This window comes from Tachysurus fulvidraco, chromosome 9 (assembly GCF_022655615.1).
Source record: "Tachysurus fulvidraco isolate hzauxx_2018 chromosome 9, HZAU_PFXX_2.0, whole genome shotgun sequence".
In the NCBI taxonomy this organism is placed as follows: Eukaryota; Metazoa; Chordata; class Actinopteri; order Siluriformes; family Bagridae; genus Tachysurus; species Tachysurus fulvidraco.
The window spans coordinates 4,182,547-4,209,687 of NC_062526.1; the positions used below are offsets into that span (position 1 = coordinate 4,182,547).

Below are 27,141 nucleotides of genomic sequence, written 5' to 3' on the forward strand. Positions count from 1 at the left end.
GGGTTAAACTGAGATATGCTTTTTAAAATTCAGAACTCATTCCGGTAGACAAAAATATGGTCTGTTCCCAAAACCGCGATGTCAAAGGTAAAGTTTTAAGCAAAATTGTAGAATCGATAAATGAACGCAATTAGCGCAAACAAATCATCATCAACATCATCAACTGTGCATCACTAATCAACACAAAATAAAGCTGTTAATTGTCAAAACATTAAAATCACAGCTGCCTGAAAAAAAAAATTAAATAACACGGAAGAACGAGAACCTTTTAGAGCCATCAGGAGCGTTCTACTCCTGCAGAAACGGTGCATCACATAAACAGGCCACAATTAGAGAGAATTATTATAATCTGCTGTGTGCAGTCATCACTCAAATGGAGGAAACCCAATAATATCTGAATAGAGGCCAGTTAGGGAATAATCATATTTGTGCCCTCCAGCACTGCTAGTTCAAAAGGACATTCATCCAATAGAAAGACAATCCCTGGCCAATTAGAGGTCATTTCTGTTTTGATTAACGATCTGAGATGGTGGAGCGATGACACACAGCATTCAACCACAAAGAAAGCCACTGGATGATTTATTTTTTAATGCATTGACAGATATTACTAAAGTTGCATATAGTCTGAATTCAATTCCTGGACAATCAGGATGACTTTAAAAAAAATAACCACAAATCATCAAGTAATTTAGACTTCCTGTATAAACTGACTGCCTCAGTTAGTTTACCTCACATGCTTTCTAGCCTTGTGTATCTCTTGTGCCTATGACAACTTCATGACAGTCATTGCTTTTTCCATGTGACCTTGCTGTTCTGCTCCACTGACCCAAGATATGTGGCAAGGATGACAAACTGAGTACATCACGAGTCTGGGTCAGAGGTTACACTTACAAAAATAAAAAACTGCTGTGACAGGATTTTATTTTATTTTTTAGAGCGGTAAAATGACACGATGAAGTTGATTCTAGCAAATAAAGAAATTTTCAAGTATAGAAAATATGAAAATTGATCCCAAAACCTGGTGTGTTTGTCTCTCCTTCCAACAACACAGTACACTTTAGATCTGATTGGAAACACTGAGAATGTCACTGGGAATGACGGGCACATAAGCCACACCTCTTTCAGTGAGACTGACAGGAACATAGGCCACACCTCTTTCAGTGATACTGACAGGAGCATAGGCCACACCTCTTTCAGTGAGACTGACAGGAACATAGGCCACACCTCTTTCAGTGAGACTGACAGGAATATAGGCCACACCTCTTTCAGTGAGACTGACAGGAACATATTCCACACCTCTTTCAGTGATACTGACAGGAACATAGGCCACACCTCTTTCAGTGAGACTGACAGGAACATAGGCCACACCTCTTTCAGTGAGACTGACAGGAACATAGGCCACACCTCTTTCAGTGAGACTGACAGGAACATAGGCCACACCTCTTTCAGTGAGACTGACAGGAATATAGGCCACACCTCTTTCAGTGAGACTGACAGGCACATAGGCCACACCTCTTTCAGTGAGACTGACAGGAATATAGGCCACACCTCTTTCAGTGAGACTGACAGGAACATAGGCCACACCTCTTTCAGTGAGACTGACAGGAACATAGGCCACACCTCTTTCAGTGAGACTGACAGGAATATAGGCCACACTTCTTTCAGAAGGACTGACATTCAAAAAGGCCACATCTCCTTCACTGAGACTGACAGGCACAGACGTCGTCCCTCCCTTATTGGGGTTGACAGGCATGTAGGCCACATTTCCTTCACTGGAACAGACGGGTTCAAAACTCCGCATCAAAATGGATTCCCATTTTCCAAACCAGTCATGCACACAGTATGTTAAGGTCTGAAAAACCTACGAGACTGAGTTCCTGCTGTTAGTCTGAATGCACTGCTTTCTGAATCTGAATATGACATTTGTTATAACTCCCCTGTGCCTTCCTTAGTCTTGCTCTTTCTCACTCCTGCACATTTGCACTTGTGACCTCGTCCTTTTTTGCATTTGTAACCTAGACAATTAAAATTAGTGGTTTGTTTATTTATGTTTATGTTTCAATAACAGTCATATTTTGAGTCGATATATGTTTAGTGTTGCACTCGAGCCATTCGTAAAACTACCAACACTCCGTTGTCGCAGTGTTGCAGCCGGACAGAGAAGAATAATAAAGACTAATAGCCTGGACATCTGCTGGAAATCCAAGCTACTGATTTGTATACCTGCGTCCGGCTAGAGCTCGCTGTAACCTGAACAGCTTCCTGGTCCTGGTTTGGGACTCATTCTGGAAAACCTGGGTTTTATGGTACCCTGCTAGTCCAGGCTTTTCCTGTCAGGTCTTCCATAAATCACATTACATCCGTACAAATCAATGCCAGTCTGCAGTATGTCATGAAGCAGAGCGGCTGACGGTTCCTCCTGCTGAGAAGGAACACGCTGACTAGGAGAAACCGGAAATATTCAGAGAGAATAAAGCCAACAGGACTGTTCCTGACCGGACACAAGTTCTTGTGGGATTTCCTTATGAACGTAAACGCCTGCGGTTCATCTATTCATTAGTGAGTGTAATGCTTTTCATACCACAGACCCTTTTCTTTTCTAATCACTGGCTTCCTTAACGCTGGGCTGTAATACATTAAAAAAAGATGACAGAGAGACAAAGAGAGAGAGAAGGAGAGATGGTACATGCATGTATTTAAAAAAAAATGTCTTAAAGTTCAGGGATGTCATGGACGATCAGGTGCTCGTGGTTCATATCCCACTGCGATCATTTAAACAGCAGAAGGAGTGAGAGGCAGCATCCTACTCTTACACACAGCACCATAACACACATCCTTCACTCGCTTGTTACTATGACAACCCCGTAGGTGCCCTTTTTTTTTTTCCTGGAAAAAGTTAAGAAAAGAATAAAATTTGAATTATGTCAGTATGTCGTGACTTTAAGTGACTTATTCCACCCTGCATCATTCTTTATAAATGAATTACGCCTACATTTTTTTTTTTACTTCCATTTATATGGCTGACACTTTTTTTAGTCCAAAAACGACAAAAAATGTCAATGCCGGGGGAAAAAAAAAGGAAGAAAGCAAGAAAACAGGGAGCGGAGTTGAAGGAGATGGATCTCATAATTATGTTTTCTTTCAGTCCTTTTTTTTTTAAGAAGTCATTAAGTTTGAATAAAGTACTATAGAAAAACAAGAGTTTTGCCTTTTTAATCATCGACACTAACAAACCATGCACGATTAAACCAGTGATGCAAACTAACATGCTAAAAAGGTCAGGGTTTTTTTTTTTTTTTCCAGCTGTCTTTCATAAATGAGATATTAAGTCAGACAGATGAACACGTGCTAGTTTTTATCCAGCTCATCACGGCTGGAGAGAAGAGCGAAATACGTTTAACGTCAAGATAATTGCACATCTTTCTGCAAAGGATCGCTGGAGGAGCAATAAATAATAAATTCATCCTGGTAAATATGGCTGTGTTTGAGCACTGAATAGAAGAAATACGGCGAATCATTTCGTTATAAAGGTTTTCATTAATACTATGCGGTGTACATAAAAGATAAAGACTAAAGCATTTGTTTTGTTTTTTATGTCTAATACCCGAGCATGTGCTTTATTCTCGGATGCTTTTAAAGCTTTTAAAATCGCTATTTAAGCAGGAGTGAGTTAAAGGTATCAGAGCTGACCAGAGTTTACAGCAAATCCTGTGTTTGAGTGAAGGAACAAAGCGCTTTAAGCCTTTAAAAGGACCAGTTTATACTGTAGATACCAGCGTGACACAGACTTCTTCTTGTATCCTCGCTTCAGACAACACGAGCAATGACTTTGGACTGGATTACAAAGTTTCCTGCTTCTTTTACCTATGAACTAAAAAGCAATCCATGGTTCACCAGCAAAGCAAAGGCTTTAAGAGGGCTGCACACACACACACACACACAAAGAAACACGACATACAAAACAATGACAACTCTGGAAAGCGTACACTTTAGACAAGGCTCTCTATTAAGTTCACTGAAGTAGAAAAAAGCTTTTAGGATGCTCTCAAAAGAAAAGGTACTAAACAGCACCTACTGTAGTCACACAAAGAAGTCGTTCATACTTTGCTCTGTATGTGTTCATCTCATGTGTTTGTCCTTTTTTGGGGGGGGGGGGTAAGGGGGGTGTTATTTTCTCAGATAAGACTCTATCCAGCCCGTTTGGTTGTCTACCAAGCAAAGCTATCGGCTCATGGTGGATTCCTCTAAATAACAGGTGTCAAAGCCCCGAGCCTGGAGGCACAAACCGCAGCCTGCTGCTTACTTCAATTCAGCTCTCACGCACTTACAAAAATCAGGTTGTTTCAAAACGTGCATTTTTTTCCACTTCCATCAGCCCCCGAGGACTCGGTACGCCATGCGGAGCGTGAAAGCTGTTTTCTAGGCACAGGACCAATCAAGATATTTCGGATCCTGGTGAAAACGGTGGTCTGGAGCTGTGTTTCGACAGAACACTTAAACGCTTTGTCTCAGTAATGACAATTTCTGGCTTATTGAAAAGTATATAATAAAAGCGAGTTTTCAAAATTTATGTAAGAATATGTGTCAGGATCTAGCCTGGATTTTTGCCAGGTGACATTTGGTTACATTTTTTTGTCACGTGTCTGCCTTACCCTTGTTTATTCCCTATCACCTCAGCACACCTGTCCCTTATGTGTCTGATTGTCTTCCTTTATTAATTCGTGCAGCGTTGCCTTTGAAGCTTCTAGTCAAAAAGCAAAAAGCCGGCTGTCGTCATGGATAAAAGTTCAGACCCAAATGCAGGATAGGAAAAAAAAAAACGATTTATTAAATAAAACAGAAAATAAAACTGAAACAAAGACCATACACACAAATAAAAAACACAGACAAAACAAAGTCAAGGAATAAATAAGGAAGACAAACAGACACATACCTGTAAGGGACAGGTGTGCTAAGGGCGGGAGGGAATAGAAAAGAGCGAGGCAGACACGTGACACAAATCTAAACAAAAGGCACATGGCAAAAGTCCAGGCTAGATCTTGACAATATGCTAGGATCAATAATCATTCATTCATTCATTCTACCGCTTATCCGAAATTCTCGGGTCACGGGGAGCCTGTGCCTATCTCAGGCGTCATCGGGCATCAAGGCAGGATACACCCTGGACAGAATGCCAACCCATCGCAGGGCACACACACACAGGGAAACCCCCGAGGCACGGGGAGAACATGCAAACACCACACACACAAGGCGGAGGCGGGAATCGAACCCCCAACCCTGGAGGTGTGAGGCGAACGTGCTAACCACTAAGCCACCGTGCCTCGAAACAATAATCAATAAAATGATAATTAAGCAAAAGTCCACTTCATCATAAACATTATAAGCTCATTTTTGTACCGCTGATGCAAATGACTATAAATTGTACTTTGTCATTTTTAACTAGAAAACAAAAAAAAAATGGCAGAACTAACAATTTGTACAATCCCCAACAGTGATTTGAACATATCCAATCAGGTGACAGCAGTTTTAGTCAAACGTAAAGTAACTTCCTAGTTACTCACACAGTCTTTTTTCTGTGAGTGTAATGTAATATAGAGTTATATATACTGTATTTTTCAGTCAAAATATCTGGTACGTCGGTTCTGATTATATTTTTCAGCCTTTAAATGTATTTATTTTTGGCGCGTCTTTATTCATCCTTGGTCATATCACATCACCACTGAAGACTCCATGGCAGCTGAGTTTATGCTTTCTGGTGACATAATAAACTGTTTTTTTTGTTGTTTTAATTAGAAAAAGGAGAATAGAAAAGCTGGTGAGGTGAAGTAATAAGTGTTTATACTGTATAGTAACTCCTATTACATCAGGCATAACAGGATCTAACTTGTCTCACAGAGGTTTTTTTTTTAAGGTCGCGACGTGCCGTTCATCAATAAATGAATAATTGTGATCGTTAGCAATGTTCTGTAGAATTTAAAATTCTACTCGAGACTTCAAGTCAGAACAGCGTCGACAAACTAATCCGATATCGTCCTTACGCGAGAGTTGATGCGAAGCCTAATGACACTCCAAAGGCCTGTTTAATACCACAGCATCCCAACCCAGAGCTCCAGGGAGAGACTCTGAGCTCGCCTAATGCCATTACTGATGCCGCTCCATCCCAATGAAATTACTCATCCGCCTCGAAGCCACTCACTTATCAGAAATTCATCTCACTCACTGCCTTTTGGTAAAAGAGCTCAGGAAAAAAAAGCTCTGGTGGAATTCGACTCATCCGGAAGTCATTAATGTCATTACCAGACTTGATGGATAACAGACGAACGTCACAACACGTGTACTGTTCCTTAACCCCCAAAGGAACAATGCATAATTGGTGGAGAGAAAGTTCAGGAAAGCACACAGACACACCTATAACTCATTACATGCTTGGTTAGGTCTGATTAGACTGCTAACACTTCTGGCAACAAAAGTTTTACAGTCTTAAGGAACTCCAAACCGTATCGATTTAAAGTTTTGAAGTTTCGCATAAAGCAAAAAAAAAGAATTATATTTTCTGAAATTCATTCATTCATTTATTTTATTCCGCTTATCCGAACTTCTCGGGTCACGGGGAGCCTGTGCGTATCTCAGGCGTCATCGGGCATCGAGGCAGGATACACCCTGGACGGAGTGCCAACCCATCGCAGGGCACACACACACACACACACACACACACACTCTCATTCCGAACCTGGGCACCGAACCCCCCCAACATAAATGGCTGCCCACTGCTCCGGGTGTGTGTTCACGGTGTGTGTGTGTGTTCACTGCTCTGTGTGTGTGTGTGTGTGTGTGTGTGTGTGCACTTCGGATGGGTTAAATGCAGAGAACAAATTCTGAGTATGGGTCACCGTACTTAGTTGTATGTCACGTCACTTCACTTCAATTCACTTCACGTCACTTATTTCCAAGTACAGTAGGTTTTACATGTGCAAGAAATTTGTCTTGGTGCAAAAAATGAATATCAAATGTATAATAGTGGAGTATGATATTGTATGAAATGTGAACCAGTGCAAACATTATATTACAAATCACAGATGGAAACATTAACTGTACATTCATTGTGGATTAGTGGACCAGCGCAAGGCTCGCAGTTTGAGGTAGAAAGGTAAGGTAAGGTGCAGGTACGCAACAAAGGAGGTTTGTGAATTTGTGCATTAATGTTCCGGCATATTGTTGATGAGGCCAGCTGCTGATGGTTTTTATGGCGTGAGGTTTTTGTCTTGATGAACGACAATTATTTCCTTTTGTGACCATATTTGTCGAAAATCGACGTGTATCAAATATAATTTATGTGTATAAGTGTGTGTGTTTGTGTGTGTGTGTGTGTGTGTGTGTGTGTGTGTGTGTGTGTCTCACAGATTTGAAACGATGTTGATCAAACACACCTGGCCACACGCACCGAAACGTCAGCTATTTGGATTCAGATCATCTACTGAAAGGCCAAAGCTACACCGAGACGCAATCAGTCAAAACTCTGGAAGCAGGAATCCATCTGCAGGACAACATACGTCCAGAAGTCCACTCACACCCCCCTTCCTGCTGCCTCATTATCACTCTAACAGCTCGTCCCGAGGGGGCCGTTCACACCACAGCATCAGCTTCAACGATATGCGCTTACACGCTGAAGCCAGGCATTATGGGAAATAAGATGTGACCTGTCATTTGGCATCCTAAATGAGAACCTTGTGCCACGAATAAAGAGGAGCACATGTCAAAGTCATTGTTAGCTATAACGGAGACAAGTACAAACATGTGAATTTCAAAATACTGTATATACGTACAGTACAAGCTGCTTGGAAATCCGATGAAAATGGGAGGAGTTTCAAACAAATATCTATTTATAATGCATTTATAAAACACTATTCAGACTTTAAGATTTTTTGTAGGATCTGTCTTAATAGGACCTGATATTAAAAATCATTATGTACTCTGACATTATTCGAGTTTCAGTCGTTCTGTACTGTAATTTCATGTTTCATGTTTTCTGCACGGAAACAGAATTGTTTATAAATGCTTATAACAGGTTTATATCAGTCCTTCAAATTTCTAACATTTGGTGACTGCAGAAATGGAAGCAATATCAGGAAATGTTGATTTTTTTTTTAAATGGCCTCAAATGATCTCAAAATTCAGGCTGAGACGTATCGTGTGACATCATCAAAACATGGATTCAGCCCTCTTCTGTTCACATACTGCAGGGCTCTCCAGTTTTGAAGACAGGCAAGCGTGACATCTCCAACATCCCTATCCCCACCTCCCAAAAAAACAGATAGATTTAGATAGATGATAGATAGATAGATAGATAGATAGATAGATAGATAGATAGATAGATAGATAGATAGATAGATAGATAGATAGATAGATAGATAGATAGATAGATAGATAGATAACAGGGGAGTTGTTGTATGGTCAGGATCACTGACTGCAATTTAACCAAATACAGAGTATTTCTTTATTTTCCATTTATTAATTTGTGTTTGTGCGCGCACGTGTGTGTGTGTGCGCGTGTGTGTGTGAGAAAGAGAGAGAGAGAGAGAGAGAGAGAGAGAGAGAGAGAGAGAGAGAGAGAGAGAGATTATGACTGGTGTTGTTTATTGTAAGTGTTTGTTGCCTTTTTGGACTCCTTTATCATTTGTAATGTTGCTGCCATTTAAAACAGTTCAGCACAAGCCCAGACATTTTTAGGGTCGTGATTGAGGACAATGTCCCGTCCAGAGACGAGCTGTGTCGTGTTGAGGTTTTGTTCAAACCGACCATCAAAAATACTCTCTCTAATGAATGTTTTTTTTTTCATTGGCTGTTGCGTTAAACCTTACCCAGATAGTTCTATTTTCTGATTGGCTATTGTGTAGCCTCTTTTTTTTGATTGGCTGATAAGTGTCAGGCTCGACTAAGAACTGGGACGTGCTTGATTCCTGCCCGGTTGCATAGAGATTTTGGGTGCTGCGGCTTATTAAATATATGAAAAATAGTCAAAACGTTTTTCTGAGTGAGAAATACGACGTGTGGCGGGAGAACGTGTGAAAAGACCCAAATGTGTGACTGTCACTCTCAATGCGTGACACTTGACGGCCTTGTACTGTAAGTACAGCTATCACAGAAAGAGGTTTAGTTGCATTCAGTTTCAGCAATTCGAACAGTTTTCCAAAAAAAAAAAATCTTTAAGAAAAAATCAAGCATTTCTGGCCAACAATCCTAAAACACTCTTCTGAATGCTGGAGTCACTATTTTATGAGGTATGACTGATATAATATGCGGTCATAAATATTGTATAAATAATCATAATTGCATAAATAATTCATATACACATTAATCGCTAACTAGAACATGAGGCATAGCATTTAAAATTTGGAATTTACAATTATAGATTTCACTAGACTTTTTTTACGCAAGCTACACGACTGTGGTTGGTGTGTAAACGCTGAGCTGAGTTGTTGGTACATACTGGCAGAGGGCGTCTCTGCATGCACGGGCGGCGTGGAGGGCACAAGGCTCGGGAAGAAAAACGAGCGGAGGGAGTGATCCGAGTGGAGAGGGGATCGCTGAGTCGGCAGGTTCTCACAACTCCCTGCTACGCTGCTGTGGATCTTCAGGTTCAGAGGTTTGGCCTTCTTCTTGGCTCTGTGTTGAAAAAGAATGAGAAGAAAAAGATGACGTAAATACTGCAGGGAAAAGTACAAAATAACAGAAGGGAAAGATTTTTTGTGAACACAGGACGGGACTAGTGGTGGAGGTCTCAATGCCTGACTCACTCACTCACTCACCTTCTACCGCTTATCCGAACTACCTCAGGTCACGGGGAGCCTGTGCCTATCTCAGGCGTCATCGGGCATCGAGGCAGGATACACCCTGGACGGAGTGCCAACTCATCACAGGACACACACACACACTCCGGATAATTTTTCCAGAGATGCCAATCAACCTACCATGCATGTCTTTGGACCGAGGGAGGAAACTGGAGTACCCGGAGGAAACCCCCGAGGCACGGGGAGAACATGCAAACTCCACACACACGAGGCGGAGGCGGGAATCGAACCCCGACCCTGGAGGTGTGAGGCGAACGTACTAACCACTAAGCCACCGTGTCCCCCATGAAATGTAAAAATTCTAATAAATATTTAATTCTGTTGAATTCTTCGTTCTGATTGGTCAGGAGGTGTCGATTCATTTACAACAAATGCATGTCTGTTGATTCGTATCGCACGTTTATATTAATGTGCTTGATGTCTAAAGTGTCTAATTGTTGAAATGGTAATGATACAATTTCTGTAAGGAGACAGAACATTTCATTTCATCTCAGTCAAAGATTTACGGGCATGTGGTAGCTTAGTGGTTAATTTGTTGGGCTACCAATCAGAAGGTTGTGAGTTTGATCCCAGGTCCATCAAGCTGCCACTGTAAGGGCCACTGAGCCGGGCCCTTAACCCTCAATTGCTCAGAGTAAGTTGTCACTGTGGGCACCTGTGCAAGGCCCTTAACCCTCAATTGCTCAGAGTAAGTTGCTCTGGATAAGGGCGTCTGCCAAGTGCTGTAAATAGATATCCGAGATCGCATATTCTGAATGACAAAACAAATGGCAGATATTTCTTGCTTACTTCGAGAGAGAGATAAAGAGAGCACTAAGCTGTTCCACAACATTAAACATAACTATAAATACACTCATGCGAATTAAACTAAAGTCTTTCATTTGCTCAAACCATGGAAACACCTTCAGTCTCAACATCTTTCCTGAGTCTTAACACACCTGGCCAAAAAAAAGGCACAGCGGGTAAAGGAAAAAAGTGACAAAGGAATCTCATTTGTGCCAAATTAACAGCATGCCGGGGGGGCACGGTGGCTTAGTGGGTAGCACGTTCGCCTCACACCTCCAGGGTCTGGGTTCGATTCCTGCCTCCGCCTTGTGTGTGTGGAGTTTGCATGTTCTCCCTGTGCCTTGGGGATGTCCTCCGGGTACTCAGGTTTCCTCCCCCAGTCCAAAGACATGCATGGTAGGTTGATTGGCATCTCTGGGAAAAATTGTCCGTTGGCACTCCGTCCTTGATGCCCGATCACGCCTGAGATAGGCACAGGCTCCCCGTGACCCGAGGTAGTTTGGATAAAGCGGTAGAAAATGAGTGAGTGAGTAACACCATGCCAGAGAATAACTGCACAATATATAAGGAGGTCTCGGACATCTCACACCGCACGTGATGCTCTAAGCATTCTTTCTGAAGTGTGGTTTGAGAGCCATTCATACATGCTAGGGCAGCCATAGCCAAGCTGACACACACACAAATACACCCATCATCCTGTTAATAAGCTTTGTAGCTCACAGCATCTCAGTAAAAAGCTCATTTAGATGCGATTGTGTGTTGATGCCTCAGGGATTCTATTCAGCCAAGTGAGTCCCACAATCAGCCATTTTAAGTGTCCAAAACGTATAGAGGAAGAGAAACAAGCTACAGGTTATTCGCATTTCCCTGCAACATCTTTATCCGCAATTTAGATGAAGCCACATACTGCAATTCAAATCAAATTAGATCCATTCATCTTCCTGGGAATAAACAGACTGACAATGAGTGAGGACTCAAGGCACACCCCTGCTGATCTCCTCCTGCTTACGCACTTTCCTTTCTTTTTCTTTCACTCTGTCTTTGTCAAATACTCACCCACACATTCTCATACACAAACACACACACACACGAAACACACACACACACGAAACAAAGTGCACAAATATGAACTGAGACAAATGTTTTCTAAAATGATCATTGAAGAGCGAAGCACCGTTTGGAACGTATCACACAACAAACATGTAAAAAAAAAGAATGTTTATATTCATCACTGATACTCAGCCATACTTAAAATTAGTTTAAAAAAAAATATGGGGAAACAAAGATTACAGAATTTGACAGACTCCTTTATTAAGAGTGACATACAGTTTTAGCTCATTTAATATAACTGAGCATTAAGGGCCATGCTCAGGGGCGCAGCATTGGCAGCTTGGTGGACCTTGGATTCAAACTTGCAACCTTCCGATTGGTAGTCCAACACCTTAGCCACTAGGCTACCACGTACAGCAAGAAACATACAGACAAACTCATCAAGGACTAACACAGAATAGGTGAACACAATAGGATAAAAAAAAAATAGGCTGCTATTCATCATCTCTATAAAAACTGAGACATTATAATCTTCTCTCAGAGGACATTATATACTCCTACAGTTGTTGTTCCCCATGTTAGGACTGAGTTTTAAATTAATTCCTTCACCAACATGGAACAAGTTGCACAAAGACATAAAGATGAACCAGCTCCAGTTGGGGGAAGTCGTGCGCTAATGGTTAGAGAGTTTGACTCCTAACCCTAAGGTTGTGGGTTCGAGTCTCGGGCTGGCAATACAACGCAAGCCACCGACCCACTCCCCGGGCGCCGCAGCATAAATGGCTGCTCCCCTGCCCCAGGTGTTTGTTCACGTTGCGTGTGTGCACTTTGGATGGGTTAAATGCAGAGAACGAATTCTGAGTATGTCGCCCTACTTAGCCGTATGTCATGTCACTTTGTCACTTTGAAGATTTCAGACATTCAAAGAGAAGTTACAGTACGAATTCCACGTGGTCTTCAGAACAACAACCTCCTAATCGATACACAACTGTATCTGACTGTAGAAAGGACATTATTCATAATAACACTCTCTGGTGTTTATAACAGTTTATAATCACACCCTCATGTGTCATACAAATGAGGATGAGGTTGACTTTTGAGTCTGGTTCCTCTCAAGGTTTCTTCCTCACCACAGTCTCCTCAGTCACCTCGGTCTTGTTCATTAGGAATAAATACAAACATATTTAAATATAAGTCTAATATTAATCTTGAACTTTTTTATGTTCTGTAAAGCTGCTTTGAGGCAATGTCCGTTGTTGAAAGCGCTTCGCAATTAAAATTAAACCCAATTGAATTGAATAAAACTTTTGCTAAATAAATAGATGTGACTATATTACTATGTTTGCTTTCTAGTTCTTTTCAATTGATTTTTTTTTATTTCCACTCATTTTTCCAATCTTTTTTTTTTAACATTGCGCTATGGTAATTGTTGTTACGTTTTTTTGTTGCCTTCTTTTCACTCTAGTGGAAGAGATTTTACCTGAATGAGCTTTATCCTGGTTAAAGGAAGGTTACCGACTATCTAATTAACTAACCTTGGTCAGGATAGAGATGGAAACAGAACTAGAACAAAGACCAACACAAAAACACACACATCGTAGTCTGTCCCATAGGAACCACAACACAAAGGGAGAAACCAATGGAGTCTGTATCACAAATTTTCCTGAATAAAACCATTTCTCTAAAATCATCAGAAATGATCTTGTTATTGGAAGAATTGTCAAAAAACGTCTTAAACAAATGCAGGTTTTTAATAACTTGTTAATAACTTAATAAAATGTTCAGCTCTTTGTATGAAACTGTGATATTTAATGTAAAGTTCTGACATAACAAATAATTAAAGATTCATTCATTCATTCATTTTCTACCGCTTATCCGAACTACCTCGGGTCACGGGGAGTCTGTGCCTATCTCAGGCGTCATCGGGCATCGAGGCAGGATACACCCTGGACGGAGTGCCAACCCATCACAGGGCACACACACACTCTCATTCACTCACACACTCACACACTACGGACAATTTTCCAGAGATGCCAATCAACCTACCATGCATGTCTTTGGACCGGGGAAGGAAACCGGAGTACCCGGAGGAAACCCCCGAGGCACGGGGAGAACATGCAAACTCTACACACACAAGGAGGAGGCGGGAATCGAACCCCAACCCTGGAGGTGTGAGGTGAACGTGCTAACCACTAAGCCACCGTGTCCCCCATAATTAAAGATTGGTATTCTTTTTTTTATTATGAAGCACTCAAATAAACAAAACTGCATTTGTTTCCATTTGATCAAACCTTGAGTTTTTCTGAGCAGATTGCATTTTAATGATTATTTTATAATTAACTCTAATTGTGTGTTTTTTCTTATTTCCTTCTGCTTTAGTTGTTGTTAATTCTTTCTCATTTTAATAATTCTCTGAAAATAGTATATATATATATACAGTATATATATATATATATATGAGAATTAGTCACAGAAATAATACATAGCGACTGTTAGCTAAAAAACAGCCTGTCATTCTTCCAACACTGTTCTCTCATGAAAAAGTTTTTTTTTTTAATTCTCCTTATTGGATGTTTTTAATTTTACACACCATGTTGTTTAAACCCCATACTGTTGCATGTAAAAATTGTTTTTCTGATGTTTTGTCTATGTGACCTTTTCACCTGAAGCTCTTGATCTTTATCAGTGTGATTTATAGCATCACACTGCTGCCACCTGATTGGCTGAGAAGATAATTGTATGATTAAGCAGCGGTACACGTATCTATAGACAAGCTGAATGAATGGATGTCGATGGACAGGTTTCCTTGACCTGGTTCTCCTGTAATGAAAACCACAGCTGGAACCACAGCAGGAACCACGTGGGTGAATCTATAAAGCTGCACAAACACCTCCTGATGCACGACTCGAGTGTGAGCAACATGCAGCACCGACAGTTTAAGTGAATAATTTATTTCGTTTTAAACGGGAATCAGTGGTACCCCAGCAACCTATCAAACGCTTCTGTTCTCGACGAAGGTACATGTTGTTTATGTCTCGGATGTTGTGTTCCTATTTTTTCTGTGAGACTGTGTACGTGATAGAGAGAGGCTTCTGTCACCCAGGAGGATGACAAACATTTCTCCTGGTGTGCAGAATACATTAGAGTGTAACACGGCGCATACTGACAGCTAATAAAGTGGAGGGCAAAGGGGCATGTGTGTGTGTGTGTGTGTGTGTGTGTGTGTGTGTGTGTGTGTGTGTGAGAGAGAGAGAGAGAGAGAGAGAGAGAGAGAGAGAGAGAGAGAGGGAGGTGTTGAAGTTTTTAGAAAACGCATTGAGCCTTCAAAGACATGCTGTCAATATGAAACTTGTTTATTCCTCATTCTTTCCTTTTTCTTTAAATTTTTCTCTCGCTGTGTGTGTGTGTGTGTGTGTGTGTGTGTGTGTGTGTGTGTGTGTGTGTGTGTGTGTGTGTGTGTGTGTGTGTGTGTTTCAAGCCAGAGCATTCATAAATCATCCTCAATGTCCATGTCAGAAATGTTGGAAGATACCAGTAACAATAAACGTCATGAATTAATCACTCTGCTATGATGGAGAGCTGAAAGATCAACAATCCCAACAAAGTGACTTCATCAAAAGAGAATCATCTTTTTATTTAATGTCTTATTATCTTATACAAATGTTATAAAATACTTCTGTGGTGAAAACAGCATCCAGACAGGATAGCACATCTTTTAAAGCTCAGATTAATGATATCACACGGATTGTGTATTTCCATTTGCGCAACATCGTCGATCGTCTCCGTCCCTTTCTTTCAAATAATAATACTGCAGTTCTGATTCACGCACTAGTCACCTCACGTACTGTATAGACAACTGCAATGCTCTTCTTACAGGTATTCCATCCAAACTGCTGCATAAGCTTCGACTGGTTCAGAATTCTGCAGCTCGTGTTCTCTCTAGAACACCTTATACTGATCGCATTTCTTCGGTTCTCCAGCAATTGCCCTGGCTTCCAGGAAAATATAGAGTTCAATTCAAAATCCTGCTACTCACGTATAAGGCACTTCATGATCTTGCACCACGATACCTTACTCAACTTCTCCGGGTTTACACTCAGATCTTCATCTTCAATTTCCCTTGTGGTACCTCGGATTAAACTTACTACAATGGGCGCCAGATGTTTTAGTTATGTTGCCCCTCGTCTATGGAATTCTCTTCCCCTCGATGTTCGCAATAGCGAGTGCTTGTTGACTTTTGAAACGCGTCTTAAGACTTATCTTTTTATACAGACTTTCTTATAACATGTTTTATTGAGACTTAATATTTTATATGTATATGCTGTTTGTTTATGTGTTTTGTCTTATGCAGTGACCTGTATACTGCTTGTAAGGTGACTCTGGGTGTTCTGAAATAAAATGCATTATTATTATTTTTTATTATTATTATTATTATTATTATTATTATTATTATTATTATTATTATTATTATTATTAAATAACACAATTTGATCGTTATTTATTAGTATAGAATTTACTCAAATTTTAAAAATTATATTTTGTTCATTTGTGTATTATATATATATTTATTTATTTACTTTCTTACTTACTTACTTACTTGTTTGTTTGTTTGTTTGTTTGTTTTTATTATATATTAAAAGTGTCCTATTGTTTTCTTTTGCTTTATTATTATTATTATTATTATTATTATTATTATTATTATTATTATTATTTAACAATTTCAGACTTATATTAGAAATTTAAACCTTCGTCGCTTGTGTGATGGATTATTGCAGTGAGATAAAGAATCACCAAATTTCCCTTAAAACTAGATGCTAAAAGAATTTACATACAGTGTTTAATATGTCGTCCCTGTCAACACACATGCTGTAAATATTGTGTACAGTAAGAAGGAGGTTTTTTCTCTCAGCTCAGATATCCAGAACACTGGATCATGCAGCCAACATCTCTAACATCACAGTGAGCTTCAACGCCAAACATCTCGTTAAGTCCCAAGCAGAAAGCAGGCACACACAAGAGTTAACGACACTCATGATGCTTGCACAGGAGATTGTCTCCAGTCTCTCCTAGAGCTTCAGTCAGGCCCAGCTGTGATAAATCAGTTAAACACAAGCGACCCTGTCACTTTTAAACACTCATATAAATTCATCAGCACGCTGCCGATCTGAGAGGTGCGGCTTACTGAGAGCCGGGGGACGATGAAGGCTCATTATAGTGGACAGAGGGTAAGAGAAAGGACTTGCACTGGGAGAGAGAGAGAGAGAGAGAGAGAGAGAGAGAGAGAGAGAGAGAGAGAGAGAGAGAGAGAGAAGGGAGAGAGTGATACTTTAATCTGTACCTTCATTAATGTAGGGGGAAGAAGAGTTGATTAACACCAATGAAGTCTGCATGTACACACACACACACACAGATACACACACACACATATGCACACGCACAAAGTAATATATGCACATGCTTAAATCCAGAGAAATACCAGCACACACACACACACACACACACACACACACACACACAAATCCCTAAATGCATACTCCTAAAGAAATACCAGCATTCACATTCCCATACTGTATATATACATCCCTAAGTGCATACTTCCAAAGAAATACACACACACACACACAAAGTAATATATGCACATGCCTAAATCCAAACCCCCAGAGAAACACCAGCACACACAAAAATCCGTAAATGCTTACTCCCAAAGAAATACCAGTGCACACACACATTCATATATATATATATATATATATATATATATATATATATACGCCCCCCCACACACACACACAAAGTAAGTCTTTATGTTTGTTTTTTTCATTTGTTAATAAAACATCACTAGGTTAAGATGAAATCGTCTTAACTGCGATGTCACTTCATTAAAATCCCCCTAGGAGCTGCACCGGTGCTGTTTTATTATATATTATATTAAGTTTCATCTATTTAAAGCCTTTCCAGCACAGGTGATGTGTCTACAAGCGTTCCACGGCTACCGAGCTGTGAGGTTGAACTTCAGCACGTGACATACGAAGACTGCAAAAACACCTTTCCTTTTCAATCTGCTTCTCACAGGACAGAGTAACACGCTCAGATGAAAGTGTTATCCAGACATCTTCCACACGTACCAGCTCACAGACTCCCACGAGTGCCTGACGTGTCTCCAGGAGATTACTAGCCTCCCTGAGAACATCGTCTCAACAGCTCCTGTCCAGACCCAGAAGTGGTGTCTCAGATCAGAGAAAAGTTCGGCAGGTCACAAGTGATCCTCATCGTTAATGCCAAATTATTTCTGTCGTCTGTCGAGTGAGTGGTTTGCACGAACGGCCAAAAATTCAAGTACTCAAGTCCACGTGTCTTTGTTCTTTTCATTAAGGAACTAAAACTTTGTAACAGTGAATGTTTAGATGTAAATTGAAGAGTGAAGTATTTAGAAATTAAAGATATCCAGAGGGGGGCACGGTGGCTTAGTGGTTAGCATGTTCGCCTCACACCTCCAGGGTTGGGGGTTCGATTCCCGCCTCTGCCTTGTGTGTGTGGAGTTTGCATGTTCTCCCCGTGCCTCGGGGGTTTCCTCCGGGTACTCCGGTTTCCTCCCCCGGTCCAAAGACATGCATGGTAGGTTGATTGGTATCTCTGGAAAATTGTCCGTATTGTGTGAGTGTGTGAGTGAATGAGAGTGTGTGTGTGTGCGCCCTGCGATGGGTTGGCACTCCGTCCAGGGTGTATCCTGCCTCGATGCCCGATGACGCCTGAGATAGGCACAGGCTCCCTGTGACCCGAGAATTTCGGATAAGCGGTAGAAAATGAATGAATGAATATATCCAGGTAAAAAATAATAGAATTCTGAGATGCGAGCTAAAACTGTCCAAAGAAAAAGTCTTTAGCTATCAAAGTCAAACTTTTGGGCTACCGGCGAAACACAGATACGAACCAGTTAAAGTTTAACTGTTTAAAGTGACGTGACATACGGCTAAGTACGGTGACCCATAATCAGAATTCGTTCTCTGCGTTTAACCCATCCAAAGTGCACACACACAGCAGTGAACACACACACACCGTGAACACACACCCGGAGCAGTGGGCAGCCATTTATGCTGCGGCACCCGGGGAGCAGTTGTGGAGGGTTCGGTGCCTTGCTCAAGGGCACCTCAGTCATGGGGACTCGAACCCACAATCTTAGGGTTAGGAGTCAAACTCTCTAACCATTACCATACAACTTCCCCCAAGTTGGTTAAGTTTAAATAGTGTCTGTATGAGAGAATAAATCAGATCAGTGATTTTACATCGTGAAGGTTTATGAAGTGTTTCGCAGCCTCACTAGATTTAAATAAAAATCAAAAGTTCATTTCTCTCAGAAAGCCGTCTTCATCTCCTAAAAGAAGACAAAATAGATCAGGAATAAGTGGCGATGCAGCCCAAAACACCAGAACCATTAAAATTCTAAACTCTTTTTAAACGGCTGCACATCCACTGAATTATTATTCAACCATTTTTCCAACTATTATCCTTCAGAGTAATAAAAAAGCATGAGCGCTAATCTCATATTGCGGTGCTCTCATATCTGTTGGTTCACACAACTCTGCGTTCGTTCTTATTACCACGCTAACTTCCAGCGCAAACTCATTAAAAGTCGACTCAAAACCGAGGCCATGATCGAACACCTCCTCAAAAGTAATCTGGCACTCAGTCACAACACAGCACCAATTACAGTATCTCCCCATTCCCTACGAGGCGACGTAGATCCGGAAGCCAGACTCGGGAAGGACTGATCGCGGTCCTGAGAAGCACAAAAGTGGAAGAAAGTTTAACTGACAGACTCGAATCACACGTTTCCTGCACGTCTCGTGACGGGAAAATTGATGGACGGTTTATCGTCGAAGCTTTTCATGTCGAACCGAGGACGGGTGCTTCCGGGGTTAATAACTCAAATTAAGCATGAATCTTAAACTACTCATTTTAATTAAAATGAAGAATTGTATAAAAAAAAAAAAAGATAATCACCTGTTCATTTGAATTTATGTTCTGTTATATTGCACTGTGCATGAATGATGAGTCTATCAGGTAATTTCTTAAGGTTTTGTCACATCGATACACACATCGTCTGTCATGTGGTACGACCGATGAACGTGTTCGAAAGAAACACAAACACAGATACGGATAAGAGACACACTATTCCAATTGATTTGTATGTTCTTCAAATGTTCTCACACGTCAAATGAGAGCTATATTTCTTTTACGGCCACAGACGAACCCTGAACCCTGAGCTGTTTAGTCTCACAAACTGATGGTAGAAGGTCTGGACTTCGTAGTAGCTTTTATTGTCCAAGGACTGTCCGAGAGTGAGTCTGACTGACTTAGAGCAACCGATCACAGCTCGTTTTGTTCAGGGGGAAGTCATGGCCTAATGGTTAGAGAGTTTGACTCCTAACCATAAGGTTGTGGGTTCAAGTCTCGGGCCGGCCACGACTGAGGTGCTCTTGAGCAAGGCACCGAACCCCCGAAACTGCTCCGCGGGCATGTGTTCACAGCTGCCCACTGCTCCGGGTGTGTGTTCACGGCTGCCCACTGCTCCGGGTGTGTGTTCACTGTGTGTGTGTTCACTGCTGTGTGTGTGCACTTTGGATGGGTTAAATGCAGAGAACGAAATCTGCGTATGGGTCACCTTACTTAGCCGTATGTCACGTCTAAGTCACTTCTTCCATCTTCTAGATCCTTAAAACATGCTATACACACGTCTCCAGGAAATCCCATAGATTCCAACCAATCAGATGACGACTTTCCAATGTTGTGTGCTGTAGGCATCATAAATCCATCTAACAATTCGTAGGCAAGACGTTCGGTACCACAGGTCCGAGCAATCCGCAACAATGTGCACGTGCTCGCTGCTCGCTGCTCGCTTTTACACGCAGGTCAGATTTCAGTTCAACTTTTTAAAGCTGTCACTATACCACAGAGCAGCCACTCCATATAGTTTAGCCCACACTGAGTAGGCGCTGTTCACAGAGCTCTATGTCTCTGCTGGGGTCTGGGAAAAATAATAAGACTGTCAAATGTAAAAGAAAAGAAAAAATACGATATCTGGTATACGCTCAGTGTTCATGACCAACATTCTTTCCATTTTAAATGTAAACCATCCTGGAAAGCCATAAAATACGATCACTATAATTAACGTGTTACCGTATAATAGGTTAATGACACTTTATGCATGAGTACGAAGAAAATCGGTGCTTAAAACTTCCACAAAGTCCACAAAGAATTTATAAATGAAGCCAATTACTGCTAAATAATAGAAATTACTCGAACTTTTTTCCCCAGAGGTGTTCAGTATTAAATGTCTTTGTCATGTCCCATTCCACAGTGCAGCTTAATATGAAGCTCAAGCTTTTCTCTAGAGGAGTAAGGTATAAATAAAAAAGTTCCAATAAAACAAAAACAATTAGTTTTAGGTTTGACTTGGACAATCCTCTGATGGAACACTAGGGGGCGTCCAACAGTCTTTGTTTATTTTCGTGTCTTTGTTTACGTTAGTGCTCAGATGTTTTCACCGCCCTTATACTAGGTCCCTTTCCACCTCTGCACACATGTTCCGCATATTCCCATAATTACCCGTCCTGTTTATACCTTTGTGTTGTGTTTTGTTTTCGAGTCCTGGTTCGTGTTGTGTCTCTGGTAGCTGTTTTTGTTCTGTGTTTTATATTTTTAGTTTGTTTTTTTTTTCCTGTGTTGTTTAACCTGAAAATGTATCCCTAGTGTTTCCTGTGTGTGTCGGTCTTGTTATTTTTAATAAAACTCCTGTCTGTGAGTCTGACTTCTGTTCCCACCGAGGTAGAGGTCTTCTCGGGTCTAAAGAAATTTACCCGACCCGAAGTGACCCGAATCACTTTTTACCCGAACCCGACGTGCATAATTTTTTTTTTTAAGAAAGACCCGACCCGAGACAAACTCGAAAAAATTAGACCCGTGTCCGACCCGACCAGTTGGCAATTTTTTTTAACCCGACTGAACCCGATTGTTGCGTAACTCTACACTAAAGTAACCGCTACAGAGTGGATTCAAAGTTGATTGACAGGTCTGTTTCAACGAAAATTAGCTTAAGGCCAGCCACACGTCACCAGCCACATGTCGCAAGCGGTCTTGGCAAACAGAGGAGAGGTTGGAAAAGGACTCGAGTCGATGCACACACACGAGATACAGTAGTCCGGGTCTTCTCGGGTCCGTTCGGTAAAAACACATTCATTTTAAATTACCCGAGACCCGATGTCGCTATTATTATACCCGACCCCTGTCCGAGGCACACGTGAAACTTTTAGACCCGAACCGGCCCGGGTCTCGGGTCGGACCTCCGGTTTTCGGATCTAAGTGGACCCGTGAAGACATCTACACCGAGGTATCCGTCACTGACACTCTGAGATGCTCCAAGTGTTTGTTCTCTAAAATTCAGTGTAAGGTTATTAACGGAGGGAAAAACACACGTCTCAAACTGAAAGCCAACAGAGTCCTGACTCAAGTCCTGAGTCCAGATCAGACTCAAAGCCAGAAAAATCATTCATTTGTTCATACTGATAAAAAAAAGGTCCAGAGCCATTGTACAGGTTAAAAGGGTTAAAGTCTGAGTCCAGGCTCATCGTCGTTATCCAAGCAGAAAAAGAAAAATACTCTATAGTTATTTATGAAACCTTTAAGTAACAAAAGATAAAGATAGAGAGTCAGGTTGCTATCATGAGCACTTGCTTGCGAAGGTCAGAAGGACTTTGAGGCAAAGTTGTACAGTAAGTGTTCAATATGCCTGCCTTATTTCATTGCTCAAGGTTTCTTGGATTAAAAAGCTCACTAAAAGTCTGAAAGGTGGTGGTTGGGGGGGTGACATAGAGAGAGAGAGAGAGAGAGAGAGAGAGAGAGAGAGAGAGAGAGAGAGAGAGAGAGAGAGAGAGAGAGAGAAGATACCCAACCAACCAAATCAACTCCAATACCGAGCAACACTGAAATAAAGACTATACAATTTTTTTCCGTTTTGACAGAATGTTCTCTATTCAAGTAATTCACTCACAAGAGAAAAAGGCAATACTCTGTGATTCATAGCTCTTCTCCTACATATTCCAACTATTCTTTTCTCCTCTTCCTCCCCCTCCTCCTCCTCCTCCTCTTCTGTGATCCCCATCTCCCTGATTTATTAGCAAACATCAGATTCAATAAGGCAGTGCTTAACATTGGTTACAAAAGTGGTGAGACGAAGAAAGTCCCACGCGTACACTCGCTCTCACACTCACGCACTTAAGCCGACTCTCATAAAGTGGTATTAAAGATGCTGCTGCTGCTTGTGTGTGTGTGTGTGTGTGTGTGTGTGTGTGTGTGTGTGTGTGTGTGTGTGTGTGTGTGTGTGTGTGTGTGTGTGTGCGTGGCTCGGCACACGCTCCTCAGCCGTGTTATGTGAGATACCGGAGCACTGGGAGCTGCTGGCCTTTCTACTGTACACACATGGGGTGATGCTCATTAACATAAACAGGCTTATTAATTACTGCCAGCACAGAGGAGCGTCTCGAGCCACAAACACCACAGAGAGAGAGAGAGAGAGAGAGAGAGAGAGAGAGAGAGAGAGAGAGAGAGAGAGAGAGAGAGAGAGAGAGAGAGAGAGAGAGAGAAACAGAAAGAGAGAGAGAGAGAGATATAGATAGAGAGAGAGATATAGATAGATAGATAGATAGATAGATAGATAGATAGATAGATAGATAGATAGATAGATAGATAGATAGATAGATAGATAGATAGATAGATAGATAGATAGATAGATAGTGGGGGACAGATGACAGCAACAGAAACTAATGAGAGAGAAAAGGTGGACATGGTGTTTTCAGAAAGAAAGAAAGAAAGAAAGAAAGAAAGAAAGAAAGAAAGAAAGAAAGAAAGAAAGAAAGAAAGAAAGAACATATATATATTATTTAGTAATATTATGTTACTAGAAATATTATTACAAGAGTTAATGATGAGAGAGTAGAGTGAGGACAAAGCAAGAAAAATGAAAGAGAGAGAAAGAGAAAGAGAGGAGACTTTTTTTTTTGGACTATTTACAAACCTTTATTTACACAAGTCACATGTGATAACAATGACTCAGTAAATAAATCATTTCTCTGATGCAGAGCTGAGTTCTCCTTCTGTGACAGAGCACAGAACATTATTGTAAAAATTAAAATCAATAAAAATTCTTAATCATCCTTTTGGCACCAAAGTCAGTGTTTTGTGCAATTTTGTTTTTCTAGGTTTATTGCCATTTTCACCTGAGGAAAGGTCAAATTTATCGCTTGGCAGCCGAACCTGTTTTTTTTCTGACATACATAAAGCCAAGAATAAAAGACTGAAAAGTAAAATCAACAATAAAAAGCTCAAGCATGACTGTAATCACCTTTAAGCTTGAAAAACAGTTTCTCTCTGCGAACAGAATGGACAGTCATGTGCAACTTTAGAACATCCTCTACTGGAGGTCGGCAGCTTTTTTGGTTAACGGTGGTTTGTACAGTGCCTCACACCTCCAGGGTTGGGGGTTCGATTCCCACCTCCGCCTTGTGTGTGTGGAGTTTGCATGTTCTCCCCGTGCCTCGGGGGTTTCCTCCGTGTACTCCGGTTTCCTCCCCCGGTCCAAAGACATGCATGGTAGGTTGATTGGCATCTCTGGAAAATTGTCCGTAGTGTGTGAGTGTGTGAGTGAATGAGAGGGTGTGTGTGTGTGTGTGTGTGTGCCCTGCGATGGGTTGGCACTCCGTCCAGGGTGTATCCTGCCTCGATGCCCGATGACGCTTGAGATAGGCACAGGCTCCCCGTGACCCGAGAAGTTCGGATAAGCGGTAGAAAATGAATGAATGAATGAATGAATGAATAAACCGAGGGTAAAAACCTGTCCAATTTAAAAACTGTCCAACTTGAGCCAAAGGCGAACATGAATAAAAACGCGGCGAATCCAACGTGTACGTGCAGCTCCATGTAATCTGTATGAACGGAGGTTGTGATCGATAAAGTACATAACGTTATTTTATCATTAACACAGAAAAAAGTTAGCCTTAGCATGTAGCTACCTACTATCATGTGTGCTAATAATTGATCATACTGCGGTAAAGTAAAAGTGCATTAAACATTAGTATACTTAAGGTACATTATCAAATGCGCTAACAGCAGCGCCGCCCACAGCTCCTGACGCAAGAGGTTCTTAAGTCTATACCGGCAACGTGTTGGTGCTACTTAAAGAACCACTTTTCCTGGTTCAGAGCCGGCGCACCTGTCTCTCAGAGCAGGCCCTAACAAGATATTCTGTATTCAACATTGAATTTAAAAACAGCATTTAGTTCTGCGATTAATGGAAACTTACAACCAAGTGGGATTTTCTCAATGGAGAGACATCGGAACGTACGGAGTCAACTCTTCACCAAGAGCTTCCTAAAATAAAAGGAGGGACATTTGACAGGATTGCTGGAGAACTAAGGCTCCGAAACCAAACTGAGCTTGTTATTAATCATGATGGCTTTCTGAAGCAGTTTAGTTGCTTTATTAACATCATTCACAAAAACCACAATCGCACTGTTCATCCATAAGGACGCTCTTCAACACTCGCCGCACGCATCACCTTCACATCGTGCTGGCGAGTCAAACTTTCACAAACCGTGTCGCCTTGCTTCTCCGAAACACACACACACACACACACACACTCAGTTATTTTCTCAAGCAAACACACAAACACACACTTACACAATATGCCTAATAATTCTGAGATGTTTACATGCAAGAAAAATTCACTTAGTGCAACTAAATTGGCAAGACGCCAACCGCTCTCACACGTTCTCACACGCTCTCACAGGCTCTCACACGCTCTCACACGCTCTCACACGCTCTCACACGCCACACTCGCTCCTCCCCAGAGAGAGAGAGAGAGAGAGAAACAGAGAGATAATTGTTGAGTACTTTTAGTCTGGTAGAGATGAATCTTACTTTAATTGATTAAGTCTGGATGAGTACGAAAAGCCTATACAGTACACACTCACACACACACACACACACACACACACACACACACAAATGGACCCCCAGTCGAGCTGCTGATTCGGTCGTGATTAAAATGAAAAGAAAAAAAAGTCTGGATTATCTCCTACCGCTCCGCTTCCGACAATTTCCATTCAATCCTGTGGAAGATAGTGTCATGTCTGCCTGTCAAGCCTTTTACTCAAAACCCTCTTCATAAAACCACACACACACACACACACACACACACACACACACACACACACACAATCACACAAACACATACACAGATGAATCCATCACTGTAAACATGATGACACGACGAGAGACCCGGACCTGTCTCACCTCCCTGAAGCCACATGAGTGTGAGACAGACAATCTGTCTATACATAACAAAACATTGTCACACACACACACACATGCACACACACCATGGAATGTATGGAATTCCTCCTGAAGCAACAGATGATGGATGTCACTGTCACTTTTGAAGCTCTCTGCCTTTCGCAAACGACTGATAAACAAGCGTCTGTAAATAACAACCCCTCATAAATATCTCGCAAACTCCTCTTTGTTTTGATGTTTTACATTCTTGCGAGTCCTTTTCATAAAGAACTTCACTCCTCTTCATTCTTGCCATAATTCAGTTTGTGGAAATTATGCAATCCGTCGCGCGATTTAAACTCCTTGTTAGATGCCGTATTCAGATTAGGGTGTTTAGATTCGCACCAGGTTCATATCAGATGTATAAATCAGCCTTAACACATAAATATTATAAAGGTTTGAAGGTTTTAAATGTTTTCTGACAGCCCTGATATTATTCTATATTGAGGTTGTGGTGGTGGTGGTGGTGGTTGGGGAGGTTTCGATTCCCACCTCTGCCTTGTGTGTGTGGAGTTTGCATGTTCTCCCCGTGCCTCGGGGGTTTCCTCCGGGTACTCCGATTTCCTCCACCGGTCCAAAGACATGCATGGTAGGTTGATTGGCATCTCTGGAAAAATTGTCCGTAGTGTGTGAGTGTGTGAGTGAATGAGAGTGTGTGTGTGCCCTGTGATGGGTTGGCACTCCATCCAGGGTGTATCCTGCCTCGATGCCCGATGACGCCTGAGCACAGGCTCCCCGTGACCCGAGAAGTTCGGATAAGCGGTAGAAAATGAGTGAGAGTTATGGTGGTGTTATTGCCCCTGCTGCCTTTAGTCAATAGTAACACAATCAAATTTCTAAAGAATGATATGATCTTGTTTGAGAAATATCATTTGGTAAAACCGGATGGCCCGAGGACTCCGACTTTAACCCTTTTAACCAGTACACTGGCTCTGGACTTATGGGACGTTTTCAATCTGTATAAATAGATGAATAATCTTACACTGAATTTTACTGTTTAAAGATAAAACCCTTTCAATTGTAGCTACACTTTTTTTAACTAAAAAGCACTTGGGGGGCGTCTCAGAAAGAA

The 27,141-nt window shown here is 41.4% G+C and overlaps 1 protein-coding gene across 3 annotated transcripts in view; it reads right to left on the reverse strand.

The window, feature by feature from the left end:
* Positions 1–27,141, reverse strand: part of ksr2 (kinase suppressor of ras 2) — a 94,178-nt gene that overhangs the window by 41,630 nt on the left and 25,407 nt on the right. For all 3 annotated transcript variants that reach the window (XM_027162905.2, XM_027162906.2, XM_027162904.2), the window contains exon 6: positions 9,488–9,663. In XM_027162905.2, the coding sequence (XP_027018706.1) occupies positions 9,488–9,663 (176 nt within the window). The remainder of the gene's footprint in view (positions 1–9,487; positions 9,664–27,141) is intronic.